Source organism: Triturus cristatus, chromosome 3_1 (genome assembly GCF_964204655.1).
Source record: "Triturus cristatus chromosome 3_1, aTriCri1.1, whole genome shotgun sequence".
Lineage (NCBI taxonomy): Eukaryota > Metazoa > Chordata > Amphibia > Caudata > Salamandridae > Triturus > Triturus cristatus.
The window spans coordinates 993,828,581-993,853,723 of record NC_140583.1 but is presented as its reverse complement, the minus strand read 5'-3'; the positions used below and the strand labels follow the sequence as shown (position 1 = coordinate 993,853,723).

At 44.7% G+C, this 25,143-nt stretch overlaps 1 protein-coding gene across 1 annotated transcript in view; it reads left to right on the top strand.

Moving 5' to 3' along the window:
- SIAE (sialic acid acetylesterase) overlaps positions 1-25,143 on the top strand; it is a 399,874-nt gene that overhangs the window by 354,653 nt on the left and 20,078 nt on the right. Inside the window, exon 9 of the mRNA XM_085645673.1 lies at positions 3,206-3,401. Within this exon, the coding sequence (XP_085501799.1) occupies positions 3,206-3,401 (196 nt within the window). The remainder of the gene's footprint in view (positions 1-3,205; positions 3,402-25,143) is intronic.

Sequence of the window (25,143 nt, the reverse complement as noted above, 5' to 3'; positions counted from 1 at the left end):
TTCTTGAATTGAGTTCAGGGACCTCAAATTCAAAATCTCTAGAACTCTTCCCAATTGTTACATTTGGCAGCGCCATTGATAACCTATGGGAGAGATAGTCCTTGCAATAGTGATAAACACAATTACTTGCAATAGTGATAAACACAATTAGCAATATTTCACTATAAGGACAGGTAAAACACACCAGTACATGTCCTACCTTTTAAATACACTGCACCCTGCCCATGTGGCCACCTTGAATCTACCTTAGGGGTGCCTTACATGTAGGGAAAGTGAAGGTGTGGGCCTGGCAAGTAGTTGCACTTGCCAGGTTGACATGGCAGTTTAGAATCTGCACACGCATACACTGCAGTGGAAAGCTTGAAACATGGTTGCTGGGCTACTCATGTGGGTGGCACAATCAGTGCTGCAGGCCCACTAGTAGCATTTAATTTACATGCCCTGGGGACACACTGTGCACTTTACTAGGGACTTGCCAGTAAATCAGATATGCAAATCATGGATAACCAATCACAATTTACACAGGGAGCACTTGCACTTTAGCACTGATCAGCAGTGGTGAAGTGCCCAGAGTTCTCAAACCAGCAAAAACGAAATTCGAAAAAAACACAGGAGGAAGGCAAAAAGTTTGGGGATAACCCTGCAAAAAGGGCCAAGTCCAACAGTCATCGATCATAAACTCAGGCGCCAGTACATCTTTGTCTGCTACACTGACAGTGTAACTCTTGTTACACCAGTGAGTGGTCCAAAAGACAATGGGCCAGGGCACAGACTTAGAGATTGTTCATTGAGTTACCCACTGACATGAGGAAGGGGTCTAACCTTGAACGTTCATTGACTCCCAAAGAAGTAAGTGTATTCTTTGCTGGTTGGGTGCAAAGAGCCCTCAGCATCCGGGTGTCTACATATTTCACCAGTGTTATGGGATCTTTATAGTGTTATTATTGCCCAGTTCTGTTCAATCTGGAGTCAAGAACTCCATTTAAGTCACCCCCGATTATCAACCTCCCAGGCGGGAGTTGTGCTATGAGCTGATCCATCTGTTAAAGGAAACCATTCCCATGTGGGATAGGGAAGTAGATACATATGAGGGAGATGGGTGCTTCCTTAACATGCCAGTGACTGCTATTTAGCAGTCCTGCGAGTCTCTGATAACATGTTTTTATGAGAATGGGAGGGATCTTTTCAGTTGTATAGTGACCCCACATGAACCTCTCGATACTCCTGCGTGCAGTACAATCGAAAAGCCCTGTTGTGCCAAGACAGGGCACTTTGTTCACATCAGATGAGTTTCCTGCAAAAGTAGGATGCCTGTTAAGTACTTTTTAGCTATCTTGAGTACTGCCCCCAGTTTGATCTGGTTTAAAAGGCCATTGACATTACAGGTAACAATGCACAGGGATTCAGGCCGTCCCTACGCTGTCAACCATGTTGTCTGTATGTATATGTTAGTGATTTCTGTTTGGTGCACTTTACTGGGAGAATTACAGGATTTTGAACATGCTGAACTAGAAGAACCACAATCCCAACTCTACGAAGCATTTGTTGATTGAAGCATGGGACATGCCCATCCGAAACATTATTATTATTATTATTATTATTATTATTATTATTAGAGCAGACTGAAGTGGCATAGAGTAGAGTATCGTAGAGTGCAGTGGTGCAGAGTAGAGTAGTGTGGGGTAAAGTGCATTGGTATAGAGTAGAAAGGCGTTGAATGAAGTGGTGTAGAGTGGAGTGGTGCAGAGTCTAGTGCAGTGACGCAGTGTGGTGTGGTACAGAGAATAGTTCAATGAAGCAGTGTGGAGTGGTGTAGAGTAGAGTGGGGTAAAGTACAGTGTGGATGGTGTGATAGCACTCTGCCATTATAGACAATGCATATTCAATTGAAATAACTATGACATTTGCACAGACATAGAGTTTTACTGATAAAAGTATACAGCGCACAAACGATGAGTGGAAATGTCATCACCTAATGTAATGATTTGTTAATAGCATATAAAAATATTTGTTTTCACCACACTTCAATAGCACCCAAAAATTTGCTTCATTCGTGCTTTCCATATTCTTAAATATCTGGTTATTTACAGACATTTAAATTTTGTTTTGTGGTAAAACAAAAAAGATATATCGTACAGCACAGCCAAGAAGCCAGTATGATTGTCACATAAATCCTCTCACGTTTAAGTCAGAGAAAGAAAGGAAAGCCCAAGCTCCCTCCAAAGAAAGAGTATGACATATGACCTCTGTCTTTGAATGCACAGCAAATGTGACAAGATAATAACTAGATTTAAAGGCCTGTTTATGGAAATTCAGTACTGGTGGAAGAATACAGTAAATAAGGTTTAGGAAAGGGAAGACACTAAATCAAGCTTGACAGCCTAAAACAAATAAAGCAAGCAAATGTGAGTTACAAACCTCAAAGCCAATCATAAGCAATGGGCGGAATGCATTCTCGGGGAGGCTTTCTGAATGTCCCCAAGATGTTGTTAGCAAACCAGGCAGCTGTGCTGTCTGGTAGGATTTGACCTAAAAAACAAAAAAAAAAAAAAAAGAGGGGGCGCATCAGCATCCCTTCGAAGCAGAGAGCAACTGTTCCATCTTGTGTGAGATACTTTGAAGGGCATCATGGGGCTAGTGCCATGCCCCCTCAACCAAGTTAAATCCCCACAGGTCTGGTCCGGCCTGTCAGCCCACCTTTCTGAACCCTATACAGCCCCTAATCTGTGCTTCTCTCTCAGGAGGGTGTAGTCTGCTGATTTGCTATTTCTTACTCCACATCTCCCGCCCATAGACATTTGAGACAGGGAAGTGGTCATGAGGAGGACATGTTGTAGGTTGAACAATGCTTGACCCTTCTCACCCCCCACTCCAGACATCATGTATTCACACTAACCAACAACAAGGCTCACCTTGTCTGCCCCACTTACATCCTCCTGTTGTCCTAGACACCGTACCTGTTAAACCCACCCCTTTAACCGAGGCTGTGCCACTCCCACCTATAGGGCAAACAGCAGTTGACTAGCACCTCACTGGCAAATTTTAATCAATGACTTTTACATTCACCCTATAAGGGAGAGTGCTCTACCATGTAAATGCAAGACATTGACAAAATCTGTGGATTCACTGATGTGTGTAAGTGCTTATATGTTTTGAATTAAATTCCAAGTTTCGCCATAATTTAGATGATGTGTTTTCTTTCTAGTATTCATCCTCGAGATAAACAAAGTGTTGCACACAGATTAGTTTTGGGAGCAAGAGCTGTGGCCTATGGTGAAAAAGGAATTGAATTTCAGGGCCCATTTCCCAAAGATATCATCGTTGTTGAAAACGAGGCATACATGAACATAACTTACAATCAAAAGCTACTTATAAAGTCCACCAGCTGCAGCATATTTGAGGTAAGAACACATATTGAATCAGTACAATGTATGGTAGCATTTATAATATATGCATGTTTTTGGTGTATAAAGGAACTATTACTACTGCATAGTGTATCTGCAAAGCCTAGAACTACCTAAGAAGCCTGGTGGGCTTGAGATATATGGATCACACAACATTTGTTTTTTTTATAGTCTGAAAAATCAACATGTCTACAGAAACAAAAGCTTCATATGGTCTCTCTTGTGACTAATACATGTCCATAGAGATCTGTTGAAGGACAATATATTTTTTATTCTAAATATGTTATTGAATATTCAGTAGTAAAACTCACAATACATACATTGAACAGTAAAGCCTGGTGATACAAAATCCTTAGAACATGTAGTCAAAGGCACTTTAACACTTAGATCTTGAATCTTCCAGTATGAAATATCAGTGGGGGTCACCTGTGATGCAACAGAGTTAATATAGCAGAACACAACTGCTAAATTAATGCTATAGTTTCGGGTACAAAAACGTTTCCTTATGACGAGTATGAACAATCGGTGGTGATCGCATGTGATTCAACAGAATTAATATAACAGAACTGCTGAATTAGCGAGATAGATACCGATACAAACAATTGAGGAATATGAAGTTCGTTGGAGGTGGGTATTGTATTGAATCTTATAGAATCACCTGAGTGAGGCAAAGTAACAGGTTGAGCTAAACTTCGGAGAGGTAAATTAGCTGGGAGACGAGCGGGTAGGAGAGGGCTAGGGAGAAAACCATGAGGCAAAGACATAGAGTTTTCAAACAGCAGTCTAGGGATGGCAATCTGTATAAAGGCAAAGAGGATTATTGTGTGTTGTGTATGAAGGTATCAAGTGTTCTCCACATGCGTTGTGAAGTAATGGGGTGACCAGCGGCCTTCGATTGAGTAATGTGTTTTCTACTGAGGTAGGTAAACCAGGCCCACCATGTGTGGTAGGAAATGTTAAGAGATTTACACTCTAGAAGGATCACTCTGAGTACAATAAGACTAAGTAGATCTAAGAGGGCAAGCTCTAAGTCTGAGAGGTTGATATAAGCCACGGCTCTATATGGACCTAGCTTAATTGTTGGAAAATCAAGTCGTATGGGCATATTGATAAGTTTGCTTAGTAGGGTAGGGCTATATTCCTCATGGGAAGTCAGCCATTTGCATTTAAAGAACATGTTCTGGATCACCACTGGCTTCTTTGCATGTACAGCAGATGTCAGCTTACTTATGCCTACTACCCCTCCTGGGGTATAGGCCATCAACCCGGACTCTCTAGCCACCTCTGTCCTGGGCTTTTCTTTCAATCTGATTCCAGAAGGTACCCCTCTCTTTGCAATCAGCTTTGAGGCCTCGGCAACAGGTATTTGTTGGCCTTCCTCTTTTCCGTTTCCAATGAGGGTTGCAGGTCAGGGCTGGCCTGGTGGTGTTTGATGCGGGCTAGCGGAGTGTGTGACCTATCCAGCTCCAGCTACTTTTCATTATTTTTTCATGAGCATGGAGTAGGAAAGTCGGCCTCCATAGGTCGTTGTTGCTGATGGTGTTTGGCCAGCAGATTTTGACGATTTTACTCAGGCAGGTGTTGATGAAGGTCTAGACTTTGGTGGTGGTGGTCACTGTTGTCCTCCAAGTTTCTGCTCCATACAGAAGGACCGATTTTATGTTGACCATTAAAACATGATTTTAGTTTGCAGCGTTAGGTCCTAGGAGCTCCAGATCCTCTTTAGATGAATGAAGGCAGCCCTTGCTTTGCCGAGTCTTGCCTTTGTCAGCATCTGTGCCACCCTGCTTGTCTATTACACTGCCCAGGTAGGAGAAGGCCTCAATCTCTTCCAGTGCATCTCCTGCAAGAGTGACTGCAGTTGTGCTGGCTGTGTTAGCTTTTAGGATATTGTTTTTTTGCCCCCAGGAATGTTGAGACCAAGTTGTGCTGATGTGGCTGCCACCTTCTCTGCCTTCTCTTGCATCTGCAGACGGGTATGGGTGAGTAGGGCCAGGTCATCTGCAAAGTCCAGGTAATTGAGCTGCATGCAAGGTGTCCACTGGATCCCATTTCTTCCCCTTGCTGTGGATATTTTCATGATCCAGTCGACGGCAAGCAGAAAGAGAAAAAGCGAGAGTGAACAACCCTGGTGGACTCCAGTCCTCACTTGGAAGGCTTCCATGAGTTGTCCCCCATGGATTATCTTGCTGGTCATTCAATCATAAGAGTTCCTGATGATTTTTACAAGTTTATCTGGCACACCATAGTGGTAGAGGAGTTTCCCGAGGGTCTCTCTGTCCACGCTGTTGAATGCCTTCTCATAGTCTATGAAGTTGATATAGATGGGGTAGTACCATTCCATCAACTTCTCAATGGTGATGTGCAGTATTGCAATCTGGTATGTACAGGATCTATCTTTGCGGAAGCAAGCTTGGTGATCTCGAAGATGTCAGAGTCTGCTGGTTTTAATTTGAAAAGCTTAGTTGGGGTCCAGTATAAAAAGTGAGTGGCAAAGAATTTTGTTTGTAATAATGAGGGTACAAGCTTGTCCTGTAAAGAGTGGGGGTTTATTTTAAGCCAGTTTTCCCCAGATGGAAGTGTTCTGCCTTTGTTTAGGAAGTATGAAGAAAGCAAACACAAAGAGATGATGGACAGAGCACTGAAACGTTTCAGACACTCACTCCAGTAACTATTAGATCTGGGTTGAATCCATCATCATTCTTTAGCTCCCTTCGCCACCCCAGCTCAGACCCGACCATATGCAAATCAATCTTGACCCTGTTCCTCATGGGAACAGTCCAGCCCGAACTGCCAAGCCAGGTCTTCTCTGGACCAGAAACAAGCATCTTGGGACCGGTTTCGGGGTAACACCCCTCATCAGCCATGCTAGCTTGAATCCAGTGGGAAGGTGAGCAAGGGACCTACATCTGGGCAAACCCTTGCAACTTGGGGCGAATAAAGCAAACATAAGGAGATGATGGATGTAGCCCTGAAACTTTTCAGACACTCATCTCCACTCACTATTAGCTCTGGGTTGAATCCATCATTGTTCTTTAGCTCACTTCGCCACCCCAGCTCAACCCAGCAATATGCAAATCAGTCTTGATCCTGTCCCTCATTGGACCAGTCCAGCCCAAACTGCCAAGTCAGGTCTTGCTCGCTATGCCACCGGTTTCAAGCTATTCTGGCTGGGTCCAAACTAGAATTGCGTGGCAAGAAAAATAACAATGGATTGAACCCAGATCTGTGACTGGGGGTGAATGTTTAACAATGTTCAACATTCCGTCCATCTTTCTGTGTTGCATTTTCACCCCAAGTGGGAAGGGTATGCACAGACGTGGGCCCCATGCTCGCTATGCCATCAGTTTCAAGCTAGCCTGGCTGATGAAGGGTTATGCCCCAAAACTGGTCCCAGGATGCTTGTTTTCCAGTCCAGAGAGGAACTGGCCTGGCAGTTCGGGCTCGACTGTTCCCATGGGGAACAGAGTCAAGGCTGATTTGCATATGGCTGGGTCCAAACTGAAATGGCGTCGCAAGCAAAATAACTATGGGTTAAACCCACATTTGTGACTGGGGTGAATGTTTGACAATGTTCAACATTCGGTCCATCATATTTTTGTGTTGCATAGGAAGTATGAAGACCATTTGAACTGAATGTCAGTTATAGAATGTTCAATGGCATTGACCATCACTTTGTAAATGCATACGCGTGAGAGAGGTAAATGATGTTTATTTAGAAAGTGGACTCAGTTTGGATAGCTTCACCTTGATTTTTAGAAAATCACAAAAAAAGACAAAATTATGAATGTTGTATTTCTCTTGCAGGGTGGCAGAAGTTAAAGGTTTGGTACTTGTGAAGAGATCCGCTTTAGGTAGATGCCTTTATGGGCTCTTTTTGGTTGAATTCTGGGGAAGCTTGCTGTTTGTGTAGTTTCTTATTGTGCCAAAGGGAAATGGAATACAATTTACTGATGTTGGATGAGAGAACCTTGTCTAGCATTGGTAGTACTTACATTCAGAGTGGAAGAAATTATGGTGGGACATACTCAAGATCACAATTAATGGGAAGGGTTCACTGAGATTTAGTTAGATAATAAGCCTGTGGTCACCAATGAGCACCCTGAGCAGCTAGGAATGCTGTCTAGTAGTTGAATCAGTCCAGGAGATTGCATTCTATGTTCTATGGCAATAAACTTATTTGAGGCTTCTTGCACCATAGGAAGTAGGCGTTAATTCTATCCATGGTTGGGAAAAAAAGGCTTGGAGAGGCGGACCGGTGGCATGCTTGAAAGGAAATTGACGAAAGGGGTCACCATCATTTTTAAAAGTTTCCAATTTGCCCCACCACAAAATACGTTTAGGGGACCGTGCTGTCAGTAAATCTTTAAATGTGCCAAATGTTTTTAGTTTGTTCTGTGTAATGGATTCTGATGGGTTGCCACAGAACTAGAAACCTAAGTATTTGATAAATTTGATAGCCATTGAAAGTTCAAGGAGCCAATGCAGGAAGGTTGGCAGTGAATATTGGGGGTAAAACTCCAGTTTTATCTCTGTTTAAGGTGTAGCCTGAAAAATCAGAACATTTCCTAATAATTTTTATGATGGCAGGTATTGCAACATCCGGAGTTTCTGAAAGGATCAAGATGTCATCTGCATACGCTGCAGATTTAGAGACTGTGTTTCCAAAGTTGAGGCCAGCAATATCATTGGACTTGCTTATCATTAACAGCAGTGGATCAATAGCCAGGAGAAGCAACAGGGGGAAGGGAATGACATCCTTGATGGGTGCCTTGTCGCAGAGTTAAAGGTGCAGATTTAGCGCCATTGCTTTTTATTCTAGCGATAGGTTTAACATAAAGCGCCATCGTCATTTTAATCTATAGATTGCTTAGATTGTATCTATTTAAAGCCGCAACTAAAGTATGTTCATGAGACCTGTTAAAGGCTTTTTCTGCATCCAGTGCAATGACTGGTTCTGTTGGTGATTGACAAAGAGATATTTTTTCAACGATGTTACAAAACATGCAATGTTATCGCTTACTAGTCTTCCCTTCATAGAGGCTGGTTGAGTAACCTGGATTAATTTAGTAATCAAAGGTGCTAGGCGAAAGGCTAGTATTTTAGCAAAAACTTTGGTTTCCATGTTCATCATTGAGATTGGTCTAAAGTTCTTGGGGTCAGAGTGATCTTTTCCATCTTTTGGGATGACCACGATTGTAGCTTCAGCAGCAGTAACAGTTACTTTCCCACATGAGGCAAAGTGATTAAGGACTTCTTACTTCGAGGAGGTCCATTATTGTAGGGGCAAATGTCTTATAGAAACTTATGGGTAGACAATCCAGGCCAAACACTTTACTGGATGGAATAAGATTAATTACGTTCAGGTTTTGCGTTTCTTCAAAGATTTGTTTAGCATGAGTTCATCTGAGTTAGAGCTGGTTTTCATTGGTAGAGTTTGGAGAAATTGTAGACACACATCTTTAGATGTGAATGGAGTGTATAGCTCAGCATAGATTTCATAGAAGACACTCGAAATATCTTCCAGTTTTATTTAGTTGCTCCATGGTGGTCCTTAATGATCGAGATAAGGGAATTCTTTCCTTTGAACTACAAGTTGGCTGCCAATGATTTGCAGGCTTTATTTAGATCGAATAGGTTTTTACCTTTCTGGGCATGGACCTAGAGGTGGGCTTTGGGATAATAGAACCGAGGGACCTTTAGATTGCCCATATAAAATTTATTTGGATTTTATGTTGGAGATTAATTTGTCAAAAGAGGATTGGATTTATTTGCTTTGTCTAGTCATGTGACTGATTACTTGCCCCCTAAAAGAGTACTTTAACGTATCCTATAAGGTGACAGGAGAGGAAACCGATAAACTGTTCTCTTGTATATAGAGTACAAGTTCTTTATGCAAATCATGTACAACAGTCTACGTTTTCCATGTTCATGTACAAATAACATTTTTTAGTTTGTGGGGGCTGAATCTGAAGGGTGAATATAATGGCCACGTGGTCAGAAGTTGTGATGGGTTCAATGGTCATCCAAAGGGTATTTTGGAGAAGAGAGGGGTCCACCAGTAGGTAGTCAATTCTTGAGAAACTTTTGGTGGAGGGTGAGCGAAGTAAAGTCATTGCTTCTGGGGTTATGTAACCTCCAGACATCAGTAAAACCATCGGTTATGCAGTCTTTATTTGCTTTGGGGGTTCTTTACTTAAAAGTGGAGTGTCTATCCAGAATAGTGTCCATCGACAAATTGAAATCCCCTCCAATAACAATTCGAGCATTCAGAGGTAGGAGTAGTGCTAGTTTAGCAGTCAGCGTAGACCAAATATGTGGATCATCATTGTTGGGTGCATAGATGTTTACTGCATGTAGTTCTGTGTCATTGTGTTGTAGATGGATAACCAACCACTGTGATCCTGATCAGAAGCAAAAATCAACATTACAGGTTTTTTTGTTTTTTTTAGATTAAGGGAATCACATAATTTTTCTTGCAAATTGCTGGTGAGCAGACTAGATCATCAACCCACCCAGTACACAACGGCAATGCTTCCCAATTATTAATCCTGGTTTCTTGGAGAAATACAATGGCCCTATTGAGTGTGTGACAATATTCAGTGGCATTGCGCTTCACTATGTGATTTAGGTCTTTGATATTGTGGGAGATTAATTTTAAAGCTGAAATCTACTGGCCAGTTCTAGATTTGGTAAACTGCTGGGTGTTGTGAGATGCTATGAAAACTAGCTAAAGTACGGAAGTTTAACATTAGGGGTCGGGCCACATAGCTCAGAGAGAAATTAGTACAGAAAGGGGAAAATGACACAGGAAGAGGAAATACATTTGGGAAAAATGTAAAACTGTAGTTACTCCCTTGAGTAGGGAGGTAAGAGCCTTGGAGAATTGAGGTACAGCAGACAGAACTGTGGGAGCCCTCCACACCTATTAGGTAGAGAGAACCAGCCAGTGTAAATTTGAAGGGTAGGTTTCTGGTTGACAGAATACAGAACTTTTACGTAAAACCTTTTGAGTGAATGAGCAAATGTGAATGAGCAAAATAATGTTTAGAGAACAAATACAGAAAACACACCATTGCCATTATTTCTTGGTCAGCTCAGTGACCTTATGTTGAATTGTAGGTGATAAGTAACACGGAACATGGAGCAATTCTACCCTCATAATAACTGTATGTACCACCCATTGCCAGTATGAAAAAATATAAGAATTACCGTCTCCCCTAAGGCAGTTACAATAATGCAAGTAACGAGCACCACATTATGAAAAACTTCAATTTTCTATGAAATACTGGTCACCTCCAGACCTGTCTCTAGTGCATGTAGGAAAGGTTTGGAGATAGTACTTTTAGAACTGATAAGCATCTTGCCCCATCATACTGTGTAATGGGACACACTTAATTTGAGCTACAATATAATCGGGCACAGTGCATATAAGGTGGGGTAAGGAGAACCGCACCAATCTGTTTATCCCGTAGAGCACAGTGGCATAAGAGGGTTCGTCCATCCTACTTATGTTTGATCCCCATATCCAACAGAGAGGAACCATATTAGATATGGTTCATGAGGAATTGCGAGAATATCTAACAAATATTGAGCACAATCAAAGGAACACCCAACTGACAATATTAGTGCAAGATATCATAAGCCAGTTAAATATCTGTAAATGTGAGGGTTCAGACGTTTGTCAGGGAGTGTCATAGCTGTTATCCATTCGCAATTCAAATGTATTTATCAAGAAAGACTAAAGTTCGGATGGCTCAGAAAAGATCTGTGTGTGACCTTTGTGGACCAGCTTGAATTTAGATGGGCCTCCAAAGGAATCTTGAATCGCTTTCCCTGATAGAATTTTCCTGAGTATCCCTTGCAAAGTCTTGGGAGTTAGTGATCCTAGTGCTGTGCCATGAGATAGATTTGACTTTCCTCATGTGAGCGATGATGAGCTCGGAGTGTCGATTAATGTTGCGATTTGAAGATCAGAGTTTGTGGGTATGTGGAATTCTTAGGTTTGAAGGTAAATATTCGATGGGCACGTTCAAGTTCAAAGTCTTTAGGAAAGGTGAGGAGTGTAGAAGGGATCCACGATTCAAGAAAAGATGTCACTGAAGGGGCTTTGTTCTCCATAATAACCCTCAGGAAGGCTGAGAATTCTGAGCTTGCTTCATCCGTTGCAATCGCACAATGCCTTGATTTCATGTTTAAGAGATATTATCTTGGGGTCCGTGATGAGCTTGTGTTTGGACTGTATGGTGACATGGTCCTCAACCATGCTAATCCTGCTCTCTGCCTTCATCATCATAAGGTTCTCTGAGCCCAGATACCTCCACCTGTAGAAGGTCAGCATTTGTTTTTGTACGTTGGGCCATGTCATGAATGGCGTTTAATTTTTTAAGCATTGCTTTAAGTGTGGTAACGTTGTCGGTTTCATCTTTGATCGTTGAGTCAGGGGTCAGTGAATATATTTTCATTCTTTTTAGATTGCCTTTACTGTCCTTCTCCTTATGATCTTTAGATTCAGACATGGTAATTAGCTGTGGAACAGCAGAGAACATAGCTGTGATGATGCGTGGTCCAGCAATTGACTGACTGCTGAGAGCTATAGGCAATAGACCACTAACGCACCAAACAGTTGGCTTAGAGGACTTGGGTAGTAACGAGTAGTGTTAAGGTAGATGAGGTATTTTCCACTTGTAAGTAGAGTACTACCATATCCAGCCATGGATAACATTCAGGAAATAAGTTGAAAGGCACTGGGCGTGGAGCTTGATGTGTGTCATGTAGTCTGCAGATGGAGAGAGCTGGGCTCACATGCCTTTATTAAACCATGCAGTTGAATACCATTATTGCAAGTCACTGTATTCATACTAGAGCAAAGTTAGCAGTGTTCAGAAGCTGCACACCGCGTGTTTGCCAAAGCTTGAAGTAAGGTAAGTTTGGGTATGGGATCCAGGGATCAGTAGATCTTTACTACTGCAAAATAGCCCATGTAGTGAGAAGTAATGTAGCGTCAGTGGTGGTAAATGTCTGATGGTGGAGGATCATCACATTGCTCTCGGCAGCAATAGGTGCCTTTCTGGGAGCCAATGTGTTCTGGGCCAGCATGGTGCTGACATTTTGCCTGCAACGTGATGCTGGAGACCCCAGGGATGTGGGCACAATAACAATAGTCGCAGTCGCCGGTCACTGCAGGCGGCACGTCCCCGGAGGCCCGGGGGTCCCAGGCAGCAGTACTTTGGGAAACTTTATCATACTAGAAGGTTGATGTGTGCATATTTTTATGGTGTGCTATCTTTCTTCCATTTAAGTATAACACAAGCATCAGCTTGATCTAGGACATTTCAGAGCAGTCCCCAACATGTGCTAGGTGCCAGGGACTGTCCCCGCATTCGGTTACCCACCAGGTATCTATGGCAGCCCTCCACCTATAGAACCCCACATAGCTTATTTTAGGAGGTGGGGCCTGTCCCTTGTTTGTAACTTGGATGTGTACCGGCTTCCGCAGCCCGCCACCTCCTTTATTTTTTGTACAGGTGGTTCCCTTTGGCCTGCAGTTTGTTTTTATTCTTCATAAGGGTGACCCACTGTACTCTCGGTTACCAGGGTGACCCCCCCCCCCACAACCCATGATTTTCTCCCCTTTTTTTATTTCCCTTTCTGCTCTACCTGTTGGTTGTTATGCCTTGGTGCGCAACACACGAGGAAAAGTCTGCTGGCCACAAACCATTTCAACTAGACCACTTACCTCATCAGCAGCAGGACTGCCTTAATTCAGGTAGAGGACAAAGGTACTATGGCTAAACTTATGAGGGTGGAAACATATACCCTACCAAAAGGCAGTAGCAACATAATTTCCTCCTGAAATGCCATTCCCTCTGGAGGATTCACCACCACATAGATCACCTCTCCCATGCGTTGGTGTCAAGAATTCCTGTCATACGAGGGGAGGAAAACGGTAACCAGCGAAAACGGACTACATCTCCCAGGATGCTTAGAGGTTGAGAGGTTATGTAAACAGGAGAGCTGTTACATAACTCAAGGGAAACACGCCCTTATGTAAACAGGAGAGCTGTTACATAACTCAAGGGAAACACGCCCTTATGTAAACAGGAGAGCTGTTACATAACTCAAGGGAAACACGCCCTTATGTAAACAGGAGAGCTGTTACATAACTCAAGGGAAACACGCCCTTATGTAAACAGGAGAGCTGTTACATAACTCAAGGAAAACACGCCCTATAAAGGGAGGAACCGGGAGGTACAAGGCTGTCGGATATTGTGTTTACACCGACGTACCTGCTTCGTGAAGAGCAGTGTTCCGGAGTGGTGCTCCAGTAAGGCAAGAACGGAGGTAGGTCGAGTCGTTACTCCCTGGGCCGTGTCTTGCCCCATCGTCACCTGTGAAGGACCCGGAAGCTCTACCGGTCAACCATTGAGCTTCGCTTTTTGACTCTGCTGAGTCCAAGCGCAGTGGCGCTTTTGCTGGTTGGAGTCGTAACTCCCAGCCCGACCAGAGACACAGGGACTGCCAGCTGTAACGCACACCAGGAGGTGTTTGCCGCGTTACAGACTCGGAAGTCCACAGGATCGATCGAGCGGCTGCTCTCGGTTCAGTCATCTTGCTTGTGATTGGGGTATCGGTGACGCATCACCAGGAGGTGACTCCGCGTCCCGGTGCAGTCTGAGGAAGAGGTTGAGCGGCTGCTCCCTTCAGGTAGAGACCCCGGCTGGGTGTTTCCCTGACTCCTCGATTCTCCCCAGCACTCTTCGTGCCCCTCACAGCCTACCGATTGGCATTGTCGGCCATTTCATTTCTGCCCTCTGTTGGCATACGCCGGGATCGGCGTATATGCAGAGGACGGTTAGGACCATCCGTGCTGTGGGCTGGTAACGTACTTAGCCTGGAGGATTCCAGTGACTATAACTTTTGTTTGTTCTTTGTATGTTATTTGCCTTCATTAAAAGAACTAACCCTTCACAAGTGGTTGCGTCCTCATTGTCGTGTCTGTTAAACGATCCTGAGACGTTCAGGGCGTTACAGTTGGCATGGTGCAGCCTCTATTAGAAAGTACATGGTAGAAATGTAATTCCTTGAAGACTAAGTTACCAGCCTTCACTAAATGAGAAACGAATGCTCACAAGCACACAGATCACGCATAACAGTCATCAGCAGCAGAAGTATGTGTTTTCCACACACATGTATCAGACAAAGCACAATCAGCAGCAGCTGTACCAGTTTTGTTTGCACATAGGACAGTCACAACATGGACAGGATATAAGCTACACAGACCTAACCAGCACTCTTTTTTTATTTTTACTTTTATAGGGCCATTTAGGGCCTTGTAGAATGGATGGATGCCGGGATGGGGGGGAGGGCAGACACAGTGCTTTCTAGGCGTGAAGCGCTTTTATTCAAGGTGTGATGAGAGAGCATGTCTTGGGCAGTGTTACTTTTACTGCGGATGCGAGGGAGAACAGACACACCTGGGATGGGGTTTAGTTGAGAACACATGGCCGACCTGAACGTGCCGGTTCATATCTCACTGTGAAGGTATGTTGCACATTAGTTATTTGTTAGTTAGGCAGCTTCGGCACCATGTAAAACTGAGGTCGTCACAGAGAATATTTGCAGTAACATTAGTAAGCATTATTGATGTCAAAACAAGATTAAAACAGTTGCTTTATTAACCTTCTTGCTTTCTCAAATATGCTTGAAAATGCACCATTTGCTCGCTCTTTTTTCAAAATTTTCTCCCCCAAACCCCCCTTATGGGTGTCAGGCTCGCTCGCTCCACTCGCTCGCCACAAGCCACTCATCAGAAATTTTACACCCCACCTCTTTTAAGTCTCACCAGCCACCACTGCTCCTAGGGCCTTGCGGGCGGTGTCTGGCTTCAGCGGCTGTCTCCTCCTGCATCGCGGAGGTCATTCTGCAGAGGAGGTGCCTGCTTGCTGATGGTCTGGTCGGGATCGTGCACGTTGGTTCCCGTCGGCGCGAGCGGTTAGCAATGGACACCTGGGCTGTGGAAGATGCAGCGAGTCGGGGGGCAGCCATTCGGTGTATCTCAGGGACCTCCCCCCGGGTGTGTTCGTCGCTCCAGCAGCGCTGCAGGGGCGGGCTACAAATATATGGAATCCAGCGGAGGGCCCCTATGTGGTGGAGCGCATCGTCAGACCCGAAAAGAGAACGATTAGCCCCCCCCCCTCCGAGGCCTGCACCATTGCTTGGGGAATTTTAACCACCTGGCCTGGCCTGAACGGACCCTGTGGCTGCTGAGGCCTCTGCCTGAGAGTCGGGTCTATCGCCCCCCGGGTGGAGTGGCAGCAGGAGGTGAGGAGGATTTGATTGGGGACCATTGCCACCATCTCTCCCGCTTCAAGAGGTGACCTCCCTCCAACAGGAGTATAGATACTAGAATAAGAGACTGCAACTTGGATTCCCCTCTGGGTTGAGGCTGGGTGTCGTCGCTATTCACTGTGGGCCCACTCCCTGGGTCCCAGAGCCCCCTACTCATAGCATCCCTTTCCGCCTCCATCTGCGGTGGAGCCTGCTTCCCACCGCAGCTTCATAGCGCCCCGCTTTTCCTGAGTATTCGGTGCTCAAACGACACCGGAGAGCCTACCACCGACCTGCCCCCAACAACCCTCCCCCACCTCTGGGGCGATACAGGAGGAACATGGCGTCAATCAAAGGAAAAAAAGACCGCTCAGTCCGCGATCTGCTCTTGAAGACCACTGGGAGAATTGAAACAGCACAGTGGAGGCGAGGGACCGGAGAGCACTGTTGCCAGTGAGTTTCTGGAGGCACTGTCCGCTTCCTTATGAGAGGATCTTCAAGCAGTGAAAACAGACCTGCAAAGGGAGCTCAGAGAGGTGCGGTGAGACGTTGACTCCGTTGGGGAACGAGTGGCGACCCTGGATGAAGGATCTGCAGCCAGGGACTGACAAATTGAAGCCCTCCTACAAGAAGTTATTCGCATTCAAGATAAATATGTCGATCTACAGGCCCACGCGGAAGACCTGAAGAACAGGTCCAGACAAAACAATATTTGCATAAGGGGGGTCCTTACGACTGGAGAGGGCTCGGACCTTGACGGATACATCCAGACCCTGTTTAGCAATGTCCTAGACACCTCAGCAGAGAACAAAGTAAAAATTGACCGGTGCCATTGGGTGGGCCCTCCACGACAGCCCAGTCGTCCCCCCGCAGATATCCTGGTCTTTGTCCACAACTTCAAAGTTAAAGAAGCTATTCTGAAGGCGGACCGAGAAGCACAGAAGCTGCAATTCAGGGACCATTCACCGCAACTCTTATGAGACCTTGCTGCCAGCTCGCTGCTGCTTGAACGCAGAACTACCAGAATGATTACAAAGGATAGTTGACTGGACTACTGTGTGAGCTATAGGGACATAACATGCTCCATTTTTAATTGCACTTAAACTGCGTCTAACAGCTGTAAATAAAAGGTATAACTTTTTCCAAATGTAATTGGATACTATTCACTGGCCTTGAAAGGATGAAAGACTGGGTCAGCCTTGTCAGGATTCAAATTTGTGATCCCCAGATCTTATTTTTCAGCTGCAAGTGTTTGTTACAGAGACATTTTGCTGGCTTTAAAACTCTCAGAAAGTCACACTCACTGCAAAATATGCCACCAGAATAACTAGTCACACACGACAACAGTTTATCATACCGCATTGTGTTTCATGTTGCTGTCGATGCACAGTGGTGCCGGACCCCATTGAGAGCCTACATTGATTAATGCATTAGTGACAGGACACGTAAAGGCAATTGCGCAGCTGTGACATTGCTCTGACTTTCATTGAACAATCTACTACTGCATTTGAGGGTACTACACCCTTGCAGTGAGTAAAGTAATGAATTAGTCACGTACCATTTGATCCCCCTTACCTTGATCTGGTCTGTAGTCATTCACTACTCGGGCAATATATCCCAGGCATTATTCCTGTCCTGACGAGACCCCTGTATTACGTTCAGGGTTGAAACGTCTTCGAAATATACCAATCAAACAAAGAGATTAAACATTGGCTTAATAGTTATTGATTTACTTTGTTGTTATTTTTTCCAAAAAGAAACTTGTGTATAGAATTGTGAATGTTATTTGTTTTCACTTGCTTGTTTTAAATGCACTTGGTTGTTGTTTTTCTTTTTCACTGAGACACATTGCACTCCTAATAGCAAAGATAATATGCACAGCTTATTAATGCACTAGACCATTACATATAATACATGGTGGTCATGATTTCCTTTTCTTGTTTACATTAGGTGTACACAGACATTTTTTGACTGGTAAATGTTTAAATGATTAGAATGAGACCAATGATTTAAATGGGACGTGCTTAATGCCAGACCTTTACAAGCCTCACTCTGCCACAGTGAAGCCCGGTATTGTTTCTACACCGGACTGCATTTTCAAGCACCTTGCACTTTGCACTTGTAATGCACTGATACCTAGGAAAAGCCTATTTTTAATTTGTTCTTCCCTACCTCTTAGTCGCCATCCAAGCACACCTCCTCGATCCAACACGGGCTTGCCCGTTGAGTGGAGGGAGACAGTGCTGACGGACGTGACCATGTACACTTCCGGCTGAGACCGGAAACGAGAGTAACGCTCTAGTGGCCGAATCCTTACTTTAGTAGATGGCTAACAAGACGCGCAGCAGACGCGCGCAGCGGGCGCGCCAAAGGCGCGCCTAAGGCAACCCTGTCTGTGCCCGTCCGTGCCTGGTCGTCTCCAGGAGCCAGGACCCCTGCCAGTTTCCCCGCAGATACTTGCAAGGTTACAAGCCCGTGATGCTCCTACACACGAGACGAGTTGCTCATGATTAGATACAACCCCTGTAAGCTCCGAGAACACTCACACAGCCTACTTGAAGGCCCTTTTTCTCGCAGAACTTGCAGATATCAGAGCATGGCCCCCCCTCCTTTCAGAGTACTCCCTGAACAGTCCAAAGGACCTGGGTCCCGCGGGAGCATTGCTCATAGCTGTACACAAACAATACCTACCAACATTGGCTGGAACTGCTTCCTAGCTAATGTCAGATCCCTCCCCAAACATGCTATAAATATATGGGATCTTCTGACTGAAAAAGATCCTTACGTTGGTTTCCTCACGGAAACTTGGATCAAACCTTCCTCCAATCCTGCTATTGCATTGGCACTCCCGGATGGCTACCGCATCCATAAACTAGAGAGGACAGGATGAGCAGGGGGCGGGATAGCCTTAATCTACAAGGAATCCATATCCATTTCTATTTTGGACCATTTGTGCACAGACAAAATAGAATGCCTGGTCTTTAGACTCGACCTATACCCCCAACATAGCTGGAAAGGGGCTCTTGTTTTTAGACCCCAAGGCCCACTACTAGGTTTCACTAGCCAACTGATGGAATTTATCTCCCCACATATTTCCACCTGTAACTTCCTACTCCTGGGAGATTTCAACATCCATAGTGAGGATGCACTCAATCGCGATACCACAGCTTGCCTAAAAGACTGGCCACCACTGGTCTCTTGAAGATCAACAACGACCCCACCCACATGGCTGGGCACACCTTGGATCTTATCCTATCCAATTCTACGAATATCCTCTGTGGGGAAACGTGCCCTCTGATTTGGTCTGACCACGCGCTGGTGAATTTCCAACTTATAAGCCCCTCCACCCCCTCATCTCACGCCAAACGTTGTTACAGATCTTGCCATAAACTCAAGCCTGAACAACTCCTGTCCCCTTTCTGTTCCTGGGACATCGAAACCAGCACTTATAATGTAGAAGAACCACTAACTCATTTTAACTCCATTATTCAAGACACTATAGATAATGTAGCCCCTATGAAGCCACAGACCCACTCCCCTAAAGCCACACCCACTAGCTAGTACTCTCCAGCCTTACGAACTGAAAAGAGTCTATGTAAAAAATTAGAACGGATATGGCGACATTCTCACAACGGGCAAGATAAAGAGCGATACAAAACCTCACTGTCCTCCTACCATAAAAATATTAAATCCGCTTGCAAGCTACATATCACCCTTCAACTGGAGCAAGCTGGGAACAACTCTAGAACCCTCTTTCAGATCCTGAAGTCTTACACGAATCCCAGAGCCTGCGAAACTGCAGAATCCCCATCACAATCGCTGTGCAACAATATAGCTTCCTTTTTCACCCAAAAAATCGAAGACATTTACCAGAAAATTATCTTGTCCAATAAAACTTCTCCGCACTCTTTAGCAGGATACCCTGGCCCCCCTAACAATACCTCGCAGCTCCACTGCTTTCCCCCCTCACTCCGGTAGAGGTTGAATCTCTCCTTAACAAAACTAAATCTGGTTCGCCCCTAGATATCATCCCTGCCAATATCTCATCCAGACTTTCTGCACAGTTAGCCACACCCGTCTGTACTATTCTTAATAGTTCTTTGAGTACAGGCAGACTCCCCTTGGAATGGAAAGCTGCTCAAGTTGTACATTCGCAAAAATCTCAAGATCTCTACAACCGAGCTTTCAAATTACTGTTCCATATCTCTGCTCCTCCTTCAGAACAAGCTTATCGAAAAAAACATAAACAGACATTTGTATGACTTTGTCGAAACCTCTTACTGCCTGGATGTCTCCCAGTCAGGCTTCCGGGCCAAGCATAGTACCGAATACGCTCTGGTTGAGGTCACGGATAATATCAGAATTGCCCTGGACAATGGTCAGGCGGCACTACTGGTGCTGCTTGACCTATCGGCCGCATTTGATACCATCTCGCGCCAGATCCTACTGGAGAGACTTCGGGACATTGGAGTACAGGGGCTTGCACTGAAGTGGTTGACAGATTTTCTTACTGATAGAACTCAAACTGTTACTTTGGGGACCTTTAGATCTAACAACACCAAAGTCACCAAGGGGGTACCGCAGGGCTCCTGTTTGAGCCCTACTCTCTTTAACATTTATGTTACCCCCTTAGCCAAACTTATGAGGATCTTAGGGTTCAGTCCCATTTCATACGCGGACGATACCCAGCTCCTCACCTTTGATACAAACTGACCTGACATACAACTTATCTTCTCTGAAGGCATGAAAACCATTGCTGCCTGAATGAGGACTAACTTCCTCCAATTGAATGCCGAGAAATCAGAGATCTTGCTGTTTGGAGGAGCAGCTATAAGCTGGAATCCCAGATGGTGGCCAGAGGAACTGGGCAATGCCCAGTCTCCTAAGGATGTGGTCAAGAATCTGGGAATCAGGATCGACCAGAACCTCACTCTCAATGCTAGCGCCACTACTACTGCCAGCACCTGCTTCTACACACTCAGTTTACTTAGAAGAATCTTCCCCCTGTTACCTTCCTCTACCAGAAAAACATTGATACAAGCCCTAGTACTAAGTCGCTTGGATTATTGTAACGCACTATTGGCGTCGGCCAATGAGCCTCTTTAAACAAGCTACAAGTTGTACAGAACACGGCTGCCCGTCTGGCAGTAAACGCTCCTCCCAGAACGGCTTCTAGTCCCCTTCTCAAAAATCTCCACTGGCTCCCTGTGAGAAAGCGGGTGAAATTTAAGATAGGCTGCGCTGTTTTTAAAGCCCTTAATGGACAGGGGCCTTCCTACTTATCTGCTAAACGCATCAAATACATCCCCTCACGACCCCTTCGATCTGGGTCCAAGCTCCTCCTCTGCATCCCGAGAATTAAAAAGGCGCGCAATGATGGCAAAGCCTTTTCACATCTTGCCCCGGCTTTCTGGAACGAGCTGCCCCTCCAGATTTGCGAATGCCAGAGCCTCTCTCAGGTCAGGAAGCTTCTGAAAACTCATCTTTTCTGATTCCCTTAGTTCTGGCTGCTGCTCTCCGTCCTAAGCGCAGAGATACCCCTTTGGGGTGATTCAGCGCTATATAAACTAATAATAATAAGAACCATTGTAAATTTGAAGTATTGGTGGCCCAGGTTCCCATAGGCTTAAGGGTGTCTCTTGTCTCATAATACCTGAATAACTAGGGCTAAATATAGTATGACTAAAATAGAGATCTAAATATTGATAACCAAAATATAGTGAAGGTAAGTATAGATTTACCATACTTAAATCTATACATAACTTTTTCAGTCTATATAGATATAGAATTAAGAATGGAAAATGTATACTTACCTTAATGCACTTAACTGCATAATATTTCTTTATCAATATTTAGGCCCCATGATATTTTTTTTCCTTGATGGTCCGATAACATAAACAAATAACCATCAGAAGGTGCACAGTCCATATAAAGAAGAATAGCTAACCAATAATTACTGTAGAGGAATGCATGAGATCCTACAGGTAATTGGGACACCACCTAGCAGGAGGTAAGAGTCCATCAGCCCACCCTTATTGGCGGAGCATCGTCATTTGGAACTCTAAGGAATCACGGTCTGAGCCCAGGGTCGCGGGTCACCAAAGACTCTGCTTGGTGCGCAGGCCAGTGATACCCAAGAAGAAAACAGACTCCTGCCAGGGTTTGTACCCAAGACTTGAGGACTCAAGTGATGTGCAGTGCTTATATGTGATGTGAAATTAAAAATGAATACTTGGTCAAAAAATATGTTTAATGAGAATTAACCAAGTTTCATATCTAAAAGAACCTATAGTCTTATTAAAATTCTATAGACTAATTCTTGGTTCAGTTATGGTGTGGTCGACATGTTTCAGCCGGAGTGGTCACTTGACTCGGCTTTCTTCAGGACCGAAAAACACAACTAAAATGCTACTGCTAAACTAATAATAAGTGAAAAATCAAAACCCATGCAATCCAAATGTGAGTGTTGGGTAAGAAAGTGGCAAATGCCACCCTACCAGACAAACAGTCTCGTGCTTGAGCGCAAGAACAATGTCTCCATTCCTAGAAAAAGAATCCAAAGATAAAACATCGGAAGTAGACATCATGCACAACAGAACAGTACTACTAGTCGCTATTCAGCAGAGCTGTTTCAGCACTGCCCTTATTTCAAAGAAACTCAAAATGATGTTTGCAAATACAACAGTATGTAAATCATAATGAAAAACTCACCCAGCTTTTTGTGGGAGAACTGCCTCACCTCACCCGGCTGACTGCTCGGAGAAGGAGGCACCGCTCTGTTTAAATGTGGAGAAAAAGCCAGACAGATTGCATATTGATACCTATCTACTTCAGACTCAACACATATACCTTTAAACATTTCATAAAACCTTCAATAATAAAAAGTCAAAAACCTCGAGACAACCAATGTGTGTCATTTGTTAGTTGATGAAATCTATTGACAAAACCCTGTCATCATCTGGTGTGACAAGACCAAAAGCAGAGCTACAATTCATTGTTGCCTATGTGGTTTGGAAAGGTGTATTCCTCCATTGTACTCTAAATGGGTAAATGGTCTGATTGGCCCAGTGAGACAGGGCTATGGCCAGACTTAAAAAAGACCAACTTGCAGGGGAGTAGTTTTTTACTCTGCACAGTCACAAAGTTTCCCAGCATTTAGGACGTAAGAAACCACTTCACCGTGATTAAATTCAAAACTTTTGAATAAATAAACCCCTGACAAGAAACCCTCTACCCTTACCTGTCCGTCGATACCTCAGACTGGCCCACGAGCTGTCTGGGAGGTATTGGCAGGAAGGGGAGGGTTCTTTTTGTAGAGGTCGCGATTGACGTAATTGCTATCAATCATATTCAGGTGTGCGTTCGAGCCAAAATACGTCCCGTGAACATTTGGACGAAAAGTGCATGCGCATAACTGAGATGCATGCTGCCACAGACGAGCACTAGTCCAAAACCTAGTGCGCAGGCGCCGATAATCAGCACTACAAGGCAACATAAACCCCTGCAGCAATATATACATTCCCACAAGGCAAGGAAAATGGTCCACAAACTCTACATGTGAAAAGATTATAGTGCAGGGGAATAAATGCATAAATTGTGCCAAGTGTTCCTAAAAATACTTCACAGTTGTAAATTTATAAACATCCTCTATCAAAATAAAGACAATAAATTACTTCCACACCTTAGATGTTTTAATACAAGCACCACAAATAAAGGATAAATTCAAGCAAGTAAATAACCACTCACTGATGTGACACTGTTCACCTTTTAGCTGGGAGTTGTCATCACTGAGGCCAAACAACCTGGAGAGACCATCAGCATTGGCGTGGTCTGACCCAGGAAGGTGTTCCACAGTAATGTCCATTCCATGTAGGGAGATGGACCACCTCAGAAATTTGGGATTCTTGCCCATCGTTTGCATCAGCCATCTGAGGGGCCTGTGGTCCGTCAGAACCTGGAAGTGAGTCCCAAATAGGTAAGGTCTCAGCTTCTTCAGCACCCAGACCACAGCAAAGGCTTCTCTCTTGATAGCACTCCACCTCTGTAACCTTCTACTAGTGAAGGCTACAGGTTGGTCTTGGCAGTCCTAATTTAACTGTGACAGTACTGCCACCATGATCTCAGGCATCAGTTTGCACAAATACAGGGCTGTATACATGGCCTGTTTAAGGGAGTCAAAGGCTTTCTGACAGGCCTACGTCCAGATCACCTTTCTTGGCTGTTTCTTCAAAGTCAGCTCAGTCAAGGGGAGGGGGGGGGGTTGTACCAAATACGCGGTACCCCTTGACAAAACCTCCTGTAGTAACACGTGAGGACCAGGAAGGCCATCACTTCTGTATGCGTTTTGGGGTGCTCTCAGGCCATGAGGGGCTCCACTTTACCCCTGCCTACCAGGTGTCCCTAGTGCCCAACAGACTGGCGCTTACTGTCCTTCATAGTCAGGCCTGCCTGTTGCAGAGCCCGAAGCTCTTCCAGGAGGTGACACAGGTGGTCCTCCAAGCTGTTACTGAAGACAACTATGTCATCAAGGTAGGCAGTACTGAAGGCATCCATTCTAGCCAAAACCTCGTTCAACAGGCTGTGGAAGGTGGCAGAGACATTACTTTGAATTGCAAGTGGCCTTCTGGTGTGTAAATGCTTACCTCTCTTTGGCCCCCTCTATTAGGGCAATCTGCCAGTTACCTGAAGTCAAATCAAAAGTACACAGGACCTTGGCAGCCTCCAACCGATCAATGAGCTCATCAGCTCGGAGATGGGGTGAGCATCAGTCTTTGTGACTGAATTGAGCCCTCTGTAGTCCACACAGAATTGGAGTTCTCGTGTGGAGCCCGGTGGGGCAGCCTTTGAAACCAGCACCCCTGGGCTGGACGAGGGAATTCTTGAGTGCTCAATCACTCCCAACTCCAGCATCTTGGTGGCATCCTCCTTGATTCTGGCCCTAACCATGTCTGGCAGTCTGTTGATTTTTTGGAAGGGGTACAGGAGAACTGTCATCAATGTCAATGTCATGGGTACACAAGTGTATAAGCCCAGGGGTGAGGTAGAACTGAGAGGCAAACTGTCCCAATAGCTGGCGACAGTCCCTCTTCTGCTCCGGGATCAGAGTATGGGTGAGGTTGACACCCTCCACTGACCTATCTTTCTCCTTGGACGACAAGGGGTCATGGAGAGGCTTCTGTGAGTTATCCTCCATGGACTATCTTGCAGGTCATTCAATCATAAGAGCTCCTGATGATTTTTACGAGTTTATCTGGCACACCATTTTTTTTTGTTGAAACATTTTTATTGTTTTCCAAATCAACAATCCAACATGCTGTCCAACTGCCCCATCTCCCCCCAGGAGTACTGTTCATTGCTCAGCAAATCCCCGTGTCCAAGAGGAGTGCCGTCCCTCCCAACCCCAACTTGT